This window comes from Prunus dulcis, chromosome 4, assembly GCF_902201215.1.
Source record: "Prunus dulcis chromosome 4, ALMONDv2, whole genome shotgun sequence".
Taxonomy (NCBI): domain Eukaryota; kingdom Viridiplantae; phylum Streptophyta; class Magnoliopsida; order Rosales; family Rosaceae; genus Prunus; species Prunus dulcis.
Genome location: NC_047653.1, coordinates 1533558 through 1552611, shown reverse-complemented (window position 1 = coordinate 1552611; position 19054 = coordinate 1533558). Strand labels below are relative to the sequence as shown.

At 37.9% G+C, this 19054-nt stretch overlaps 3 protein-coding genes across 3 annotated transcripts; all 3 read left to right on the top strand.

Moving 5' to 3' along the window:
* Window positions 1-1631: 1631 nt before the first annotated feature.
* Window positions 1632-5075, top strand: LOC117624162 (G-type lectin S-receptor-like serine/threonine-protein kinase At1g11410). Its single transcript, XM_034355304.1, has 7 exons — window positions 1632-2904; window positions 3213-3341; window positions 3521-3723; window positions 3855-4065; window positions 4156-4393; window positions 4521-4671; window positions 4764-5075. Exons 1-7 carry the CDS (start codon window positions 1632-1634, stop codon window positions 5070-5072), a joined length of 2514 nt encoding a protein of 837 aa, XP_034211195.1. The 3' UTR covers window positions 5073-5075.
* Window positions 5076-7844: 2769 nt separating this feature from the next.
* On the top strand, window positions 7845-12036 carry LOC117626157 (U-box domain-containing protein 8). The gene is made up of 3 exons (XM_034357807.1): window positions 7845-9204; window positions 11073-11413; window positions 11576-12036. The coding sequence occupies exon 1, from the start codon at window positions 8000-8002 to the stop codon at window positions 9140-9142; it is 1143 nt and encodes a 380-aa protein (XP_034213698.1). The 5' UTR covers window positions 7845-7999; the 3' UTR covers window positions 9143-9204; window positions 11073-11413; window positions 11576-12036.
* A 2070-nt stretch (window positions 12037-14106) lies between these two features.
* LOC117624737 (NAD(P)H dehydrogenase (quinone) FQR1-like) lies at window positions 14107-17139 on the top strand. Its single transcript, XM_034356160.1, has 4 exons — window positions 14107-14253; window positions 15559-15652; window positions 16183-16445; window positions 16615-17139. Exons 1-4 carry the CDS (start codon window positions 14231-14233, stop codon window positions 16847-16849), a joined length of 615 nt encoding a protein of 204 aa, XP_034212051.1. The 5' UTR covers window positions 14107-14230; the 3' UTR covers window positions 16850-17139.
* Window positions 17140-19054: the final 1915 nt, after the last annotated feature.

Below are 19054 nucleotides of genomic sequence, written 5' to 3'. Positions count from 1 at the left end.
ATTGTTCTTGCATAGCGTACACGAGTGCGGATGAGAAGGCGAAGGGTGGAATCATGGCATGGAGATTTGATGGACACAAGGACATATTTGGATATGGGTCCAGATTATATACATACGATCGAGTTGATGCAATTACATTAGGTCATTTTCCCTTATTTTTCTTGTAATTATTACCAATAGAAGCGTGACTACTCATCATAGCATAATTTTTTTTTTTTCGTTTGTTAAAAAAAATAATAATTATTATTATACTCAAAGATCAACTTATTTAAAAATCTTTCAGGAGCCTAATGATAATAAATGCAGAGTCGCATGAAGGATTTCCAACAATTAATACCCAAAAAAAACAATTAAAATATAAAAATCATAAATCAGATTCCATAGTTGCCGAAATTGTTGATGGCCTATTTTTTCTCTTGGGTTAATGTTGGATGCGTAATCATAAGCTGATTGGATTTTATTTGAGTTTAGGTGAATATTTAAAGAATGGTTCTCTTAGCAAAAGGGGGAAGATAGCAATTTCAGTAGTGGCTGCTCTAGTGCTCCTTATTGTAGTTTTCTTTTGGTACTGCGTGGCAAGGAGGAAGAAAAGATCTTTGGATTGCATGATTGTCTTCCTACTATATGTGGCACTGGCATGCTGACTGGTAGGGTATTCTTGTCCAGATACGTCGTCGTTTGCTACAAGCTTTATTTAAGATTCATATATGTTTAGGGCAGTTAGATTTTACTCAGTTCTCACATTGTTCATGACTAGAAGGCTATAAGATTACTTGTTCTGCATTGCATGTAAACAAAGAGACTATAAATTTTCACTTAGACTTGCCACAGGGTCAACCTACTTGGAAGACTCTACTGCAGATGTTGATGAGACTAGAATAAACTCAGATTTACCATATTTTGATCTAGCAACCATATCAGTAGCCGCCAACAATTTCTCTGTCGCAAACAAGCTTGGAAAAGGCGGTTTTGGCACAGTCCGGATTTGAAAATGTTACCCGTTAAGCTCCGGTACCTACAGCAGCTTGCAAAAGATTATTTACCACATAATATAATTTGTTGCTACATGAAAGGGCCAACCCAAATTGGTTTGTTGATGCAAATGCTACTCCTTAAGCTTGCAAAAGTATCATATTTTTAAAATTAAAAAAATATAGAAAAAAGTTTGTTTAAAACAACAATTTTCAATTTTCTTATCAGTTGACGTGTGGGGCAAGTTAGAATTATTGGTCTCACGATATATTTTCGACCATTGATCAATTGCTGAACATAAAGACTTGAAAAGTCTCAAGTTCAATCTGTGAGCAAGATTTTCCTTCGTATACGCTACAAACTTGGACATAAGAACCCAATCTGATAAATAAAGTCAACTTTGTAGTTCATCACCTTTCAACACTTAGAGAAACTCCACACAGTAACTAAACAGCTACGTAAGATTCTGGTCGAGTGTCTATGTCATGTTCTCTTTCTACAACCACTCCCAGGTGGACCTCTGTATGTGTAAAATCTCAGCTACCCTCTACCTCTAGCGTATCAATTTCAGCCTTATTAAATAAAAAAATTTAAAAGAAAAATAAAAACCTCATCTTTATTTCCCATTGCAATCAAAATCATCATTGAGAAAACCAACCATGGACATGATCACCCGTATATTGCTTATCTTCCTTGTTCCTCTCCCTTCTTGCATTTTTTCCCTTGACACCATTACGCCAAACCAACCCCTCAGAGACGGCGACGTTTTGGTGTCTAGCAAGAAAATCTTTGCACTTGGGTTCTTCAGTCCCGGCAATTCTCAGAAACGCTATGTTGGAGTTTGGTACAACAAAGTTCCAGAGCAAACCATCGTCTGGGTTGCAAACAGAGACAACCCTGTCACTGATACCTCTGGCCTCCTAGCCATTAACAGCCATGGCGACCTTGTCATCTACTGCAAGAACCAAAGCAGCCCTCTTTGGTCCGCTAATGTCACAGTCTCTTCACCAAACAACTCCACAGCCAAGCTCTTGGATACAGGGAACCTTGTTTTGCTTGAAAACGGTAGCCAAAGTCCTCTCTGGCAAGGCTTTGATTATCCCTCTAACACAATGCTCCCATTTATGAAACTTGGGCTGGACCGGCGGTCCAAGCTGAACCGGTTTCTCACATCCTGGAAGTCCAAAGATGACCCGGGAACTGGTACCTGTTCGTATGGGATTGACCCGAGTGGGTTTCCGCAGCTGTTTTTATACAAGGGTCAAGCCCCGCGCTGGCGGGGCAAGGCATGGATCAAGGAGAGATGGAGCGGTGTGCCTGAAATGACAAATAATTTCATATTCAACGTCACTTTTGTGAACAATCAAGATGAGATATCTATTGTGTTTACCATCACAGATAAATCAATTTTCTCGCGGCTGGTACTTGATGAATCAGGAATCGTTGAACGGTCCACGTGGTATAATCAGGTACACCAGTGGGTCAAGTTTTGGTCGGCCCCGGTAGAGCGGTGTGACGAATATGGAAGGTGCGGTGCAAATAGCAATTGTGACCCGTACAATGTGGATAAGTTCGAGTGCACGTGCCTACCCGGTTTCGAACCCAAGCTGCTCCACGAATGGTATTTGCGAGACGGGTCGGGTGGGTGCGTGAGTACAAAAAGAGCGTCCCTTTGTCGAAATGGGGAAGGGTTCGTGAAGGTGCCACGTGTAAAGCCGCCTGACTCATCGGCAGCACGTGTGAACTTGAGTATGGGTCTGGAAGCATGCAAAGCAGAGTGCTTGAGGAATTGTTCTTGCATGGCGTACTCAAGTGCAGATGAAAGAAAGGGAGGGATCGGGTGCGTGACATGGCATGGGGACTTGGTTGACATGAGGACTTATTCGAATTTGGGTCAAGATCTATACGTTCGAGTTAATGCAACTATTTTAAGTATGCTTCCTTCATCAATTTATCTTCTTTCTCTGTGCAACAAACAAGTATCAAATTTCTCAATAAGTTTGTAACTCAAGTGGTTAAGAGTAATTATTTAATAATTACTCTCGCACTCAAGGTTCTCATTTGGAAACCCCCCTCTTTTAATATCACTTGTGCAAAAACAAAAATAATAACTAATTCTAAATTTCTATAGAATTTTTGGGATTTTCCATAAACACCAAAAATTGAGTTCCTAATCTTAAGTTAATTGGGTTTTATTTTAATTTCAATTTTCTCTCATTGGTCCTTTCGTATCTCTGCAGCACAATATGCAATGAAGTCAAATGGTTCTCTTGGCCATAAGGAGAAGCTGGCAGTTTCACTAGTATCTGGTCTAGTGTTCTTTCTCTTGTTCTGCATTGTGTTTTGTTTGGCAAAGAGGAAGAGAAAAGGTAAACTAATTTACTTTCACTAATTCTAATTATTGTTTGTTAATAAGAAAAAGCTATAATCAACTTAACATGCTGCATTCGGATTGTCTGAAATTCTTGGGGTCTTTATTTTCATTTTTGGAAATGATTGGAGATTCACAAACTATGTTAAGATTATCTGTTTCTGTATTTGATGGCAGGTAAGCGAAGACAAGATAAACTTTCCTTCAGTCTGACCAGAGCATCAACCTACTTGGAAGATTCTCCTGTTAGAACAGATCTTGGGGAAAGCAGAATAAACTCAGACTTACCAATCTTTGAACTGCGTACCATAGCTGCAGCAACAAACAATTTCTCTCCCAATAACAAGCTTGGAAAAGGCGGTTTCGGCTCTGTCTATAAGGTATTTTTATTTTTCCTCACATGATGTATGTGCATGCATCGATTTTACTCTTTTTGAATGTACAATGCAAGTGCATTTTGAGGGACGGGATATCTGCACAATGAGTTAAATTTGGATTATGATGTGATCAGGGTGTGCTTTACAATGGGAAGGAAATAGCAGTGAAAAGACTAGCCAAGAATTCAGACCAAGGAATTGAAGAGTTTAAGAATGAAGTTGTCCTTATTGCAAAACTCCAGCACCGGAACCTTGTCAGGATTTTAGGTTGCTGCGTTCAAGATGAAGAGAAGATGCTAATCTATGAATACTTGCCTAACAGAAGTCTGGACTCTTTCATTTTCAGTACGTCTTCTTTTTGCTACTACATCTTTCACTGTCTCTTTAAAACTTGAATCAGGCATGAATGTTGTCTAATTTCCGACTTTTTATCAGATGAAGCAAAAAGGGCATTTTTAGATTGGCCAAAACGCTTTGAGATTATCTATGGGATTGCCAGAGGGATCTTATACCTTCATCACGATTCGAGATTAAGAATCATCCATAGAGATCTAAAGGCCAGCAATGTTCTACTGGATTCTGCTATGAATCCTAAGATTTCAGATTTTGGCATGGCTAGAATATTTGGAGCAGAACAAATCGAAGCAAATACAAATCGTGTGGTTGGGACATAGTAAGTTTCCTTCACAATAAAAGATATCTTACCAATTTCCAGTACCCCCTATTTGTTATAATGTCAACCTTATGTCACAATGCCACAAACTGAAGGAGTACAAAACTATGTTGCGTTTTTGCTGCAGTGGTTATATGTCACCAGAGTATGCAATGCAAGGACTGTTTTCGGTGAAGAGTGATGTATATAGCTTCGGCGTTTTACTGCTAGAAATAGTCAGTGGCAGAAAGAACACCCGTTACTACCATGACAATCCAGACTCAAATTTGGTTGGACATGTAAGCAAGCATACAAGTCTAGCTATTTGCAGGCCTAACTACTCTCTACTTATTCACCAAACTTGATTAATTTGTAAGCTGTGTACGTTCAGGTCTGGGACTTGTGGAAAGAAGGTAGAGCCTCGGAAATCATCGACTCAACTTTGGGCAAATCGTACCTTGTCGATGAAGTCGTAAGATGCATTCAAATCGCGCTCTTGTGCGTGCAGGAGCACGCGACTAATCGTCCGACAATGTCAGGGGTTGTGTCCATGCTGGGAAATAATGCAACAGCTCCTTCACCAAGGCAACCTGGATTTTTGGTTAAGAGAAGTTATCATACTAGTGGAGACCGATCAGCCAGCACTGAAGGAGCTTACTCTGTAAACGATGTAACGTGTACAGAAATAGAAGCTCGCTAATGAAGGGCCTGGGCTGCAAAATGTTGTACGTTATAAGCTAATTAGTACAAGTAGTAATGTGCACTACAATATTAGCTTGAAGCTTATTAATTAGTAATTGTAATTAAGCTGTGATTAGTATGATTGAATGTAGTTTAACTCATGGATCACGTTTTATCACTTAATTTTTTGACACGTCAGTCGCTGTTGTTGGTGTCCCCTTCTCTTTTTCTCTCTTTTTTTTTTTTTTTTTCAGCAAGAGGCTGAGAATTTTCAAGGTCCATCCATCACTCACTTTCTCCCTTAATTTCTATGTTGGATGATCTAAATAATCCATGCCATCACTTTCTACTTGTTCAGCAGGTCGCTTTCACCTCTTCTTTGGATTTCGCATCCTCTTATTTTTTTGAGTTGTTTTGCAATAACCTTCTTCATTTTTTTTGGTTAAAAACTTGAAATGGGATTATATTATGTTATTTTTAACTTTTGGGGCTATGCATAATACTATTTGTTAGGATTTACTCTTTCTTTTTTTTTTTCTTCCTATTATTAAAGATGAGTTTCTATAATGCTTTTTTTTTGTTTGTAAAGTTCTATAACGCTCTTAAATAATAGATTTTCTTCTTTCTCTTTTCTATTTTGTTTGTCTGAGATTTAGGAGAAAAACTTCCATATTCATGTTGTATTGTTTCATTCTTCCTATCTCTCTTTCTTTCATAACTGACATGAGAGAGAGTACTCATGTTGCATTGTCTCGTTCTTCCTATCTCTCTTCTTCTTTGATAAGTGACATAAGAACATAAATAGAACGAAACAATGCAATGAAAGTAAAGAATATTTCTTGAGTCTATGGGAGGTTTTATTATACGAGGGGAAACTTTTTTTTACACACCACCAAACTAAGGTATTCAAAAGGGCGGTGCATGCATGGTTCTACTTCTACCGTAATTATTTTATCCACTTTGGTTATGTAAAGAAGAGTTATACCATAAAGAGGAACGCCACACTTATTACATTTTTATTCCACATTTCTATACCACATTATGTACGTCCATCATATGCCACATTAATTAAATCAATGAAGTATATTTTAATAATAATAAAACATGTTAATCACATTAATTAGCTGATGTGGTATGTACACATCAACTGCCATATCATGTGGTATAAAATTGTGATGTACAAATATGATAAGACTAGTATTATTCATACCATAAATTTAAAAAATTATTCAAAAAGGAAGGAGGTTGAGATTTGTTTTTCTATACTTGATCAATCAAATATTGAACAATGGATTAGAGTTGGTTGTGAAAATTAACAGATTCTTGAATGACTGCTTTGATAATTATGGACCGATTTTTGTCGTTACCCTTGGATGGAAATTTAATTAGGCTTTTATCTTATGTGTCGTGTACAGTCAGCATCATCCATAGTTTGTTTGGGTTAATCTTCAAGGCACAATATTTAATTATGCATGCACGTCACTTTCCTCATGACGTCCGTAATCTAATCTAATTAAATGTCGCAGTTAAGCAATTGATGATTTAATAACGGTGAGATAACTTGTACGAGGCACACCTTGCATTAGAATATGGAAGGAAAACTTATAAAAAAAGCTCAAAGATCGTCTTGATGACAAAATTTAAAAAAACATATAATTAAGCACGGATTACGTCTCATTCAATTTAAAAATATTTTTTTTTTTTCTTGTAACCATGACGATATAACCAAATTATTAATTAAATTACTAAATAATTACATTTAGACTTACTAATGTTCACATTTTTTTTATAGTTATGTTCATATGGACGTGGAATTTGTGGTTTATTTATTTATACTAGATTTTTAAACAAAATAAATTGGGTATGATTGCTTAGCACGTCCTGCTCAAACTGATCTATTGGAGGATTAGTCAAACTTAATTGGAGGATTAGTCAAACTTAATTTGTGATTTGTTAAAGTCACCGTGTGCTTTTGTGTCTTCATCTCTGGTGTGAAACCGGTGAGGGCTGTTCACTCTCGTGACATCATCAAAAGGAAACACGTGTTTTCCAAGTAGGCAATATTTTTTGGCCCGCAAGATTGACTCTAACAAGGGCATTTAAGTCATTCCGTTAAAAGTCAAGGTTGGTGATTGATTCCATCCTTCCGGACCAGGGTTACTGTAGAGGTTTCCCGTGACGGTGATTAAAACTAGAGAACCGTTAGAAACGAAGCAGAAACCTGATTTTCCCAATTCACCCCTCTGCGGCATCCGCTAAAGACATGACCTTTTTGGGTCATTCAGCAAAAAAAGCAGAGAGGGAATGATGACTTTCCTCCCTTTGAAAATTTGAAAAGAAGGCGTGCCACACTCTATGGTAAGTAACCGACACCAGCTCATCTTCTTCATAAGTTTACAAATAAGAAAAAAAGAGAGTAACTTATGCTATTAGGGCATTATAGTCATTTCTCATAAAATATTGTGTAAATTGCTATATATATACAATTGATAGTCTAAATCACTATAACTAATATAATTTACGGAGATCAAGACTCGAACTTAAATACAATGAAACGGAAACACTATCATGACTAAACTCAGCTAACTTGAATCTTCGACAATTCAGAGTAGAAACCCTTATTTTTTGCTGGCCAATGAGGTGAAAACTCATTCTTGGCCGAAGGAGAAAAGGCCAAAAAAGCTTTGGAAGGGTATAACGGTAATTGACAAAGTTTATTACAATTGTTTTTTCTTTTTTTGGACTGCAAGTGCGTATTTAGAATTCAGAGAATTAGGATTTGGTGGTGAAAGTCTCTGTTTGTCTCTCTCTTCTCTCCTCTCTCCTCTCTCCTCTCTCTCAAAGTCTGGAAGTCTCAAAAACACACTCAACCTGTAGCACACGAAAACCTCGTAAACCCTTTTCTTTCTCATTGATTTTTCACGAGTGACGCGAGCGAGTTGAGAAATGGCGACTCAGTTCCCGGACGATTTCAAGTGCCCGATTTCGCTCGAAATAATGTCCGACCCGGTTATACTCTCTTCGGGTCACACCTTTGATCGGGCCTCCATCCAACGCTGGCTTGACTCCGGCCACCGCACCTGCCCTATTACCAAATTGCCCCTTCCCGACCACCCTTCCCTCATCCCCAACCATGCCCTGCGCAGCCTGATTTCCAGTTATACCCTTCTCTCCCCTGCCAAATTACAACACCATCATCAACACCACCACCAATACCACCACCACCAGCAACGCCACTCCCAACCCCCAACCCTAATCTCATCGCTCACTTCCCGAGCTTCAACCCTCGAGTCCAAGCTCGACTCGCTCGACCAGCTCGCTCGCCTCTCCAAGCGCGACTCCGCCTTTCGCGCCAAACTCACAGAGTCAGGCGCCGTCTCGGCCGTCCTCAAGTGCGTTGACTCGGACGAGCCGCGCCTCCAAGAAAAGGCCCTAACTTTGCTGCTCAATGTCAGTTTGGACGACGATAACAAAGTGGGTCTTGTAGCCGAAGGAGCCATCGCTCGAATCGTAACGGTGCTGCAAGGCGGGTCCCCCAATAGCCGAGCCGTGGCGGCAACCATGTTGACGAGCTTAGCCGTTGTGGAGGTCAATAAGGCTACAATTGGGGCATACCCTTATGCAATTCGGGCGCTGGTTTCGCTTCTTAGGGACGGAAAAAGTCGAGAGAAGAAAGAGGCGGCTACGGCGCTTTACACCATCTGTTTGTTCCCGGATAATCGGCGCCGGGCCGTGGAATGTGGGGCGGTGTCGATTTTGATCCGAATTGCCGAATCGGGCCTGGAACGGGCGGTCGAAGTTCTGGGTCTATTGGCTAAGTGCAGGGAAGGTAGGGAAGAGATGGAGAGGTTTAATGGGTGTGTGGGGATATTAGTGAGGGTTTTGGAGAATGGAAGCTCAAGGGGGGTTCAATATGCGCTCCTTACTTTGAATTCACTCTGTTCTTTTAGTGAACCAATGTGTGTGGAAGCTAGAAATGAAGGGGCTTTGGCTATTTGTGTGGGTTTGGTTGAAAACGACAATGAAAGGATTAGAAAAAATGCTTCAAATTTGGTTCAGGTTCTTAGTGGTAACCATTCCATGAAGTGAATTGCCAGTGGAAATCTGAGAAGTGGTCGATTTTGCGGTTATAACTGTTGTCATCAGTGGAGGTGAGTTGGGTTTTTGGTTTATTGTTTCTCCTTTTGTTGGGATAGTTAATGTACAAAAGAAAAAAAAGATTTAGATTTTTGTTGGGATATGGTTCTTTGTTTCTTGTACATTCTAAATAAGGTTACACAGATGAGCTAGCTTTCTGTTGTTGAAGTTTGTATTATGACCGTTTCAAAATGGGTATCCCAATTGTAATTTGCCTCAGCTTATAGAATTTTATTGGTTTCACATAAATGAATCCTCTGTACTATCTTAGATACTTCCATGCCAGCTCATAGTTTTCGAATACCTTGATTGACGAACTTACATGTTTTTTGTTGTAAGAACTTATAACTCGAGAGTCCATTTATAGTAGGAAATCTTATCCCATACGACTAGATCCAGCAGTGATTCACATATGTAAACGCTAGTGTTAAAAGTGAACCAAGTAAATCAACAGTTACGAAAAGTGTTCGTATGGGAGATGAATGATGAATCTCTACTATTGGATTTTCCTAAACGGTTTATGATTAGATTGTAGAAAGTAAGGAAAATTTAGTCAATGGAATTCTTTTAGAAATGATGAGATCTAGGAAGTGTTACGCGAGGAAAGTACTTTACAAGTTTCCCATGCGACCTTCGTGGGTATATATATTGTCAGTGGTTGTGGTGATCAGGAACTCTCAATGTTTTTCATGTGTGTACATAGGAATGCTTTCACATTTCCAATCAGAGGTCCTTCTGATTCTCATGCCTTTATTCCTGTGCATAAATGGCCAAGATTTCTTAGGATGCTTATTACTTAAACACAGTTTCAGTTTAGAGAGTAATTACTTATACATGACGTAATCCTAGCTTCTTATGCATGCATAAATGAAAAAACTTAAGAGACGAGTCCTTGAATGCTTCACATCTCACATGATTCTTATGTTTTGGATATTTTGATTATGAATCATAAACAAGAGCAAGAAGTTGAATTTTTGTTGGACAAATAAATTTGTAGGAGTTTCATTGGATTCTCTTTAGTTATTTTTGTTCACCTTCTTGTATGGATATAGTCAGTATGCAATGGCAGCTTAGGAATCTATCATAAAGTATTGCTCTCATATACCACCAGTTGCCCTTTCTTTTTTTAAGTTATGGTTCATATGTCATGTGATTAACATTGCAATATGCGCTGAGGGGTTACAGGCTAACTCTCAATCTGGTGCACATATGAACATAATTTTATGTTGTACAATCTGGCACTAATTTCATTGTTTGTGAAAACAGTTTTTGAAGGAATAGAACTATTAATGGATTGTGTCTTTGCAATACTTATTTCTTTTCAACTTTGTTCCTGTAAAAATATGAGGTTTGATGTAAATTGACCTGCTGTAGGCTTAAGCCATAATATGTCTTCCTAACTCATGGTAATAGGGAGGCTGTTTGAAATGCTAAGGGAAAATTTCACTTATCCACTGCTTTTTCTCCTGAATTCAAGGGTATCTTTAGTGAGACATTTTGTATTTGGTCCTTTAATTTAATGTAATTGTAGTCTCTTTAGCATGTGAGTGTTATTGTGCCAGACTTGTTGGGTTCTTAAGGCACAAACAATGAACTTCTCTGTAATGGCCTCATGTGTATTTTTTATGGCTGTTGCTATGACGTTGAATGAGAAGTGGTTGCTCAAGTAATTAACATCCCAGACTACTTGCTGCCATGAATTTTGAATGGTTTTGATGTTTTTGCTTACCTAATGTCCTAATATACTATTGCCTTGCAATATTGAAGATTGGTGACTCAGCATGCTAGAGCTTTAATCTAATATGCTGTGTGCTGAAATCAGCTGCATATCTTTTATGTGAATAGATAGCCAGTTAAACGTTGATATTTGAATTGAGTGCAGCATTCTATGATCTTTCCCTCGGAAGAAATATGTCATGGAAACTTCCAACATATGCAATAATGGAGGCTCTTTTTGCATATCCGGTCTTCAGCACAGATTGAGGCATGCTTAAATGGAAAGTGAGGAATTGATTGGTTTTATATGTAAAATATCATCCATGTGCAAGGTATGGATGCCTTCCACTTTATTTAATCTTCTTCCCCAATACTGTTCCGGAATGAGGAGATCAATCAAGTATCGAGTTGTGGGGTTGCTTCAGATTCGGATACTCTGCTAGTGATGTTGGTTTTATCTGATACAATACAAGGCTCATTGGTCAGCCCCTGTTTGGTTGGTACCTGGTAGGTTATTTAAAGTTGATTCTTGTATGTATTTTCTTTCAGGGATAAATGTTTCTTCTTCTTCCATTTGAAGCAGAGCATAGGAGCTTGTTAAATAATTGTAATTTCATGGACAGCCGCCTCTACTACTCAAAGTTGACCTTGTTTTATATTTTTGTCCAGGGCCCGCTGAACATATAATGAATGATAGATATGTCTTTGGTGGAGCAGTCGCTGCCGGCCTCTTTCGTTCATTCATTCATAATAAATGTATGTAATGGATAGATATAATTAATTGTTATATGTAGAACTAGCTTGCTTTTTGTGTAGTGGTTGTAATTTTGGGAACAACAACATGACACGCATGATGCAGAACTTGCTTAGTATGTAATTAACACGAAATGTATGTTTGTGTTGGAGATTTACGTATAATGCCATGCCGTGCTGTGTTCTTGTTTAGTTTAGTTTTACTTATTAGAGTGAATGTCATTTATATGAGATTTGAGCACAAGTCTAGCGGACATGTTTCTGAATAGGAGGACTATTTGGATATTCATGGGATCTAGCAGCACTTAGTGAAAATGAAACACTGTCCGGCCAGAATTGGACTGTTGGTCCACATACCTAGAAGCACATTCTGAGTTTCTGTTGGATGTGAATTTTCAGCCCAAAACCTTTTTGTTCACTTAATTTGTTTGCTTCTTCAATGTGGATGCCGATTCTCAAACAAACACACGAACCATTTGACTTAAGGGGGCAGTGTTGGTGGTTGACCAAACCAAAGGAATGATTGCATTATTGCAGGTAGCTAACTTCTGCCTAACGCAAAAAAGAAAAAAAGAAAAAGATGGTGTGGTTGTGACTTGTGAATAGTGAAAACAGTGAATAACCCCAGCAAGCACTGAACAGGGAAAAGGACGAAGAAACAAACACCAACAAAAAGCCAAAGCCATAATAATTATGGAGTAGAAGATTCAGGTGGCACTTCTCCAGTACAATGGAGTTTTTCATAATGAATTTGAGTAATTAATGAAAAAGATGGGATGAGACATTTGGTCTCCTCTGTCCTCTCTCTCTCTCTCTCTCTCTCTCTCTCTCTCTCTCTCTCTGTGTCTCTCTTGGATGGATCATGTATCTCATATTATTTATGAATATGATGGGAGGGGGGTGAGGGTCTCTCTCTCTCTCTCTCTATCTCTCTCTTGGATGGATCATGTATCTCATATTATTTATGAATATGATGGGAGGGGGGTGAGGGTCCAGCATGCCATTTGTGGAGTAGCAAAAGCCATTTTTCAATTCTCCTACTCATGTCTGTCTGGTGTGGGGTTCCTTCCTTCCTTCCTTCCTTTGGTTGTTGGCTAGCGCACATCTTGGACAATTATATTAGGTACCGTAAGGGTAAGTTACTCTGACTTGTATGTATGATTATAATTTTGGTGGGTTATAAATTATAATAATGGCAGTGTTTTTCTAAATGCGTAATAAACTGGATGAAATTGATGAGGGAGGAAAGGAGGGCAGCCCCTGGAATCGGATGATTGATTGGTAGGTATTAAGAAGAGAAAGCACGCTTCAAGACAAGAGCCATTGATGCCCTTTTCAGGTGTTTCCTCCAAAGAGATAGAGAGAGCAAGTTTTACAGCAAACCCAAAGACTCATCATTCTGTTCCTTGCATTTTCATGCCAAAATCATTTCATTTATTTATAAAGACTAATCAATTCAATCAAAGGAAGAAGGTTTCAAGCATTTTTTTTAAACTAGAAAAGAAAACCCTCCAAGTCCAAGGTCCAGGCTAAGGCTTGACCTTTATAAGCAATTCTTTTAGGGTATCGTATAAAATAGTACACACAGCACAGCAGCATGTCATACATAAATAATGCTCCAATCCAAACTATCTATAACAGAAGAAGAATCTTCTTCTGGGCTTGTTATCGCAAAGTATTAATTGCTTCTTCTTCTTCTTCTGCTACTAGTGGCATTGGCATCTACAAAGTCAAATTTCTCTCATGAGATGCATGCTGACCTTTCCTGCAAATTATAATAAATAAATGCATCACACTTCTCTTCTTTAAATCTGTATTCAATACACACACACTACAATCAATAGTGACATACAAAGCATATGCATCACCCATGACTATGGATTTGTGCTATGATGCTTCATCTGGTAAAACTCAACTTCTTTTTCTTTTTCTTTTAATAAAAAACCTTTGATAATCTACGAGCAAAATTTTAAATAAAGGGCTTGGTGCACCATATTAACTTATATAAAGAAAACTATAAAATTATAGGATTTCGTGAGTAAAAATAGTGGTCGAATTTTCACCAAAATAAACACCAACCTTAACCAAATTACCATATAAGAAAGATGACTTGGGTTGAGGACATCTTAATTTCGTTTGTACATTAATTACAAAAATGTGATAATTATCGATGTTTATCACAATGTTGAGAGAGTTTTGAAAATACAGAAATGCCGACCGAAATATTTACACAAAGTAAATCAAATTTTGTAATGAAATACTCTAATAAAAGAAAATAAAATATCGAAAAATAATTATATGTATAAGGAAATACATCTTGGAGAGTAATCCATGACATCAACAATACCGAATATATTACGCGTCAAAAAACACCATCCACTAATGATGGAATAAGCTCTCCAATTAACAAAGACTAATCAATTCAATCAAGGGTAAGCTTGAGGCTTATGTTGCGTTTATAAATAGGGGTCCCCTTCTTGGTGCACCCCTGTCAACTCTTCATTCACTCACAACACGCACAAAGCACAAAGCGCATACACAACAAACACAGAGACTCAAACTCTTCCATCAATGGCCACCAAAGTCTACATTGTGTAAGTCTCTCTCTCTCTCTCTCTCTCTCTCTCTCTCTCTCTCTCTCTCTCTGGGTGGACCTTGTTTTTAGTTGCTCTCCATGTATGCTTTCTGGGTTTTGTTTCTTTCATTAGCTTAAGTGAAGATATGATCTTTGATGAATAAAAGTGAAATCATTTCTGGGTTGATCCAGTTTGCTTCTTGGGAGGCGATGGGATGAGTTGTTGTGACTGAAGTAATTGAAAATATTGGCATTAGCTAAGTTTCACTACTGTTTAGGGTAGAAAGTGTTGCAGCTTTCTTATCTACCAATTGCTTTCAGTTCATCATCCCCTATAGATATTAGGGGAGAAATAAAGGTTGAAAAATTGAATTTTTATCTGCTCTCAAATAAAAGTGAGGTTGCAGTTATTAGCCTAAAGCGCGTCTAGCTTGCATTCTTCTGGGTATTTTCCAATTTAGTTTTTTTTAAATCTTGTTTTTGGGGGCCTGGAGTGGGGTGAGGAGAGGGGGAGACAGAGGCCTGTCTTTCTTTGATTTTCATGATTGATGCATGCAAGTGTCTAAACTTTACGTTACCGTGTGTTTTTCGTCAATATCTTGAAAAGAAGTGATTAGTAATTGAAAAAAAAATTGAAAGGCTTAAGGTTGAAGGAGACATTGTGCTGTTAACCAGCAACAACTGGAAAGTGATTGTGATACCTGACCTACCTTTTGAAATCATAACCAAGAGAGAGATGCAAGGCCTCTGCTTTTCTGCTTTATGTGGTCCCAGAATGCATCATTGTTGAGATTGCTCCTCTCTGTCCAAATTGATATGCACATTAGTTCCTACCAATATAATCAGACGTATGCTTATGAATGGGCAGATTTGCTTCTGAACTGATCTACATTTCTTCTATTTTACACTCTTGTGAAACACTTAAACCACTGTTATGTTTTGTCATGGAAAGTTAATTAAAAGCTGTCTCCTTTTGGTCATTGTGTATCCCCCACTGTGCACTTATTGATGTTTTGATACTGTCCAGTTACCACTATATCCTGGAATCAGGCCCAATTGAATGATAAACATTTTCTGTTGTGGTACTACAGAAATTGCATTTTTACCCAAAAATGTACCATTTCACAGCAGAGCTTTCTTTGTCCTTCCATTATATATCATGTACTGAAAGAATGTGATAAAAAATTTCGGGCACAAAATTAAGTTTCTTTCTTTTCGGGGGGTTTCCAAGGCTATTATTACAATATAATAATGGTTTTCACATGTTATATATACTAGTAGATATTTGAGTACATTTTTGAGAGCCCTCCTATGCATTTTACAGTTACTATTCTATGTATGGACATGTTGAGAAGCTGGCTGAAGAGATACTAAAAGGAGCTGCATCTGTGGAAGGAGTAGAAGCCAAACTATGGCAGGTATGATATTTTCATTTTATTTCATTGAATTGACACACTAAATTACCAAAGCTACAGAAAGCATCTGTTAGCCAGAAAACGACTTTTGAAATGTAGTTTTCCAATGAAGTCATATAAGTTCGAAAGTATAGTGAAGTTATCCCAGGAAATTGTTTGCTGGCTTTACCCCTTTGATAAACATGGACGCCCCTTACTGATTTTGGCACACAGCCGTGACGCCAACATTACTGATTGCGGTTAATTCCAAATTTACTTGTTCTTTCAAAATGACTAGTATGATCCTTGATGTTTAGAAACTAAGCTTCTAGAATACATACTTGTGCAGAGTCGCTATCATGTGGCTTTGAGGCTAAGCTGACTTGAATTTGTGATCAAAATGGCTTAATTCTAGGAATTCTTTTACTGGGATCTTCAGCTTCATAGTGATTTGGGACTTTGTCTTTAAAAAGGATATCGTTTTCTCTTCAGAAAAAAAAAAACAAACAAACAAAAGGTGATTGCCTGATTCAATGTATCTGGCCTCTTGACAGGTAGCAGAAACACTGCAAGATGATGTTCTTGGAAAGATGGGTGCACCACCAAAGAGTGAAGTCCCTATAATTTCACCCAATGACCTTTCTGAGGCTGATGGGTTACTTTTCGGTTTCCCTACCAGATTTGGAATGATGGCTGCGCAATTTAAAGCATTTTTCGATTCAACTGGAGGTTTATGGAGAACCCAAGCACTTGCAGGCAAGCCTGCAGGAATTTTCTACAGCACTGGATCTCAAGGGGGTGGACAAGAGACTACTGCGTAAGTTTTCTGTATCAAGTCTTGCTTTCTGTTAGGTGTCTTCATCTATAACAAAAGAAAAGGAAAGAGACGGATTTCTTAATTTTTTTTCCTTCTCATTCTTTCCCTACTTTGTTGCAGTAATTTGACTTTCCTTGTCCTGTTTTTTGTTGTACTTGAAACTGTGCAGCTTGACAGCAATTACTCAGCTTGTTCACCATGGAATGGTCTTTGTGCCTATTGGATACTCATTTGGAGCTGGCATGTTCGAGATGGAGCAGATCAAGGGTGGTAGCCCCTATGGTGCAGGAACTTATGCTGGGGATGGCACAAGACAGCCTTCTGAGCTAGAACTACAACAAGCTTTCCACCAGGGAAAGTACTTCGCTGGCATTGCGAAAAAGCTTAAGGGCTCAACTGTCTGATTATGATCGAGTACACAATTGCTGTTCAGCATTTTTTATTTTCTTAATTCCCATTCCAGATTTCACTTTGCAACCTCATGTTTTCGTAAAAAATAATATGTACTTTGTCTAATGCGTTTTATATCGACTAAAACAGTGGCTATTACTAAAGATTAAAGTTTGTATACACTTTGCCCAAATCATCAGAGGCACGAGTGGCTAGCTTCATCTTCATGCATCTTGATGGGAAAATGTTGTGAAGTATATGCATGATGAGTGGTCCTTGTGATCTGATCATATAATTTAGGACATTCCAGTTGTGATCATTCTATTTTATACTCACATAAATCCAATTTTATGCATAATAGGTGAGCCCAAATGACACAGTTAGCCCGATATCCAAAAGATTTGGGTGGGCCGAATGGTTGGGTGGCCCATAAATCCAATTGACTCTTGGATCTTTAAACTTGATTAAGAGCTTAATTAATTTAAGCTTTATGTTTGATATATATGTGATGTGAGAATGAATGGGTGGAAAAAAAGATTCAAAGTTGCAGAAAGAAATGAGCCTTTCTAAGCTGGAAAACGTCAAGCAGAAGACGAAAATAGAGCTTGGCATTGATTAGCCAAAACACGAAAAAGAAGTATAATTCCATTAAAGCAAAGATTGTATAATTGCTGGGAAGTCATACATTCACTTTCTTAACAGCACAATGATGCTAAGATGCTTTCCTTTTAAGTATTCCTTCTATGTTTCTTCTTTTCAATAAGTAACCATGACTTGAGATGAGAGAGTACCATTCCATACATACGCCAAAGCTCTTAAGAAAAATAAAAAGAATTCAATTCCATGGACTTCTCCAGCACAGAGAGAGAGAGAGAGAGAGAGAGAGAGAGAGAGAGAGAGAGAAAGAAGAACAAATGGTACTGATCCCGATGCTTGCTTCAAAGTATGGTATCACAGCCTTCAGCCGATCAATTCACAGGTCACAAAAAGATAAAAATAAAGTGGGCGCCAAGAGATACCAATATCTGCAATAGATTTTAACCATTAAAGTACCTTTCTTTTTTTTCCCTCTCATGATTAGCCATCTTTTATAGGGATTCTTCAATTTTAAGCTTCTTGGGCTTTGTGTATTACTTGATTAGCCTCTTCATCAATTGCCACCTTAATTAATCTCTCTCTCTCTCTCTCTCTCTCTCTATATATATATATATATACACACACACACACACACATATTGGTAAAATCAAGAATTTGTTCAAAGCAACTTTCAATCAACCTTGTTTTGGTATTTCCAGATTAACCTCATGTATATGGATATATGATTAGACTAAAATTTATGCTTATTAGACAGCACAAGTATCATATTAATGGAGGAAATTTGTTTCTGCTATATATACTTGCAATCTAAATCAGCAATGATCCTGAAAGTAACAATACATATATATATATATATATGATGATACATCTGCTGCGCACTGTTTATGTTGGGAAAAGTGGGGAAAGCTTTCACCCCCATGCAGCCATGTTTTGACAGAAGTTCCATGTAATTATAAACACAAAAAAGCAAAATGAGTTATCAAACTGAGCTGGTTCGAGTTGTCACCAACGATAATATTGATTGTGGAGTCGTAGAAGTTGGAGATAATCATCACAAAATATAAGTGAATGTTCTTTTATTTCTCATAATTTGTTTATGTTGTCAGACATTTTTGTTTTTTAAGGGACCCTCGGAGGAACGAGGGAAACTTTATTGATAAAACAAAGAATTACAATGGGGAGGACAACACGCTTGACCCCGACACAAATCACATAATAGGGTGTCCTAAATAAGATTATGGGGCACCTCAAACCAAATAAAGCTATCTACACTATCTACATTATGCAAACTGAATCGAGTAAGTCGGCGTGCAACACCATTTGCTTGCGTAAATTGAAAAAGATAGCTACGAATCTATTTCTGAAGATGCTTTACATCTTCGACAATGGTACCAAACGTTTTTTGAATAATCCTATCCTACTCACTTTACGGCTGCAACCACCACAGCAAAGTCTCCTTCGAAGATGGAAGATGCAATCCCAAGTGACATATTGTTAGATAGTAAATCTTGGCAACACATTTATTCAACAATCAACTTGATAAATGATTTTAATTCGCATCTTATTGACGAGAGATTAATATTTTTCTCATCACAAATATATACATGCATCTATGAATATTG

What these genes read in the sequence shown, in the direction of transcription:
- LOC117624162 (XM_034355304.1), top strand. Translation starts at nt 1,632, where the DNA reads ATGGACATGATCACCCGTATATTGCTTATCTTCCTTGTTCCTCTCCCT. An exon ending in AGTTAATGCAACTATTTTAA is followed by an intron (nt 2,905 to 3,212) that starts GTATGCTTCCTT and finishes GTATCTCTGCAG; the next exon opens with CACAATATGCAATGAAGTCA. An exon ending in TCTGGACTCTTTCATTTTCA is followed by an intron (nt 4,066 to 4,155) that starts GTACGTCTTCTT and finishes ACTTTTTATCAG; the next exon opens with ATGAAGCAAAAAGGGCATTT.
- LOC117626157 (XM_034357807.1), top strand. Translation starts at nt 8,000, where the DNA reads ATGGCGACTCAGTTCCCGGACGATTTCAAGTGCCCGATTTCGCTCGAA.
- LOC117624737 (XM_034356160.1), top strand. Translation starts at nt 14,231, where the DNA reads ATGGCCACCAAAGTCTACATTGT. An exon ending in GCCACCAAAGTCTACATTGT is followed by an intron (nt 14,254 to 15,558) that starts GTAAGTCTCTCT and finishes TGCATTTTACAG; the next exon opens with TTACTATTCTATGTATGGAC. An exon ending in TAGAAGCCAAACTATGGCAG is followed by an intron (nt 15,653 to 16,182) that starts GTATGATATTTT and finishes GCCTCTTGACAG; the next exon opens with GTAGCAGAAACACTGCAAGA.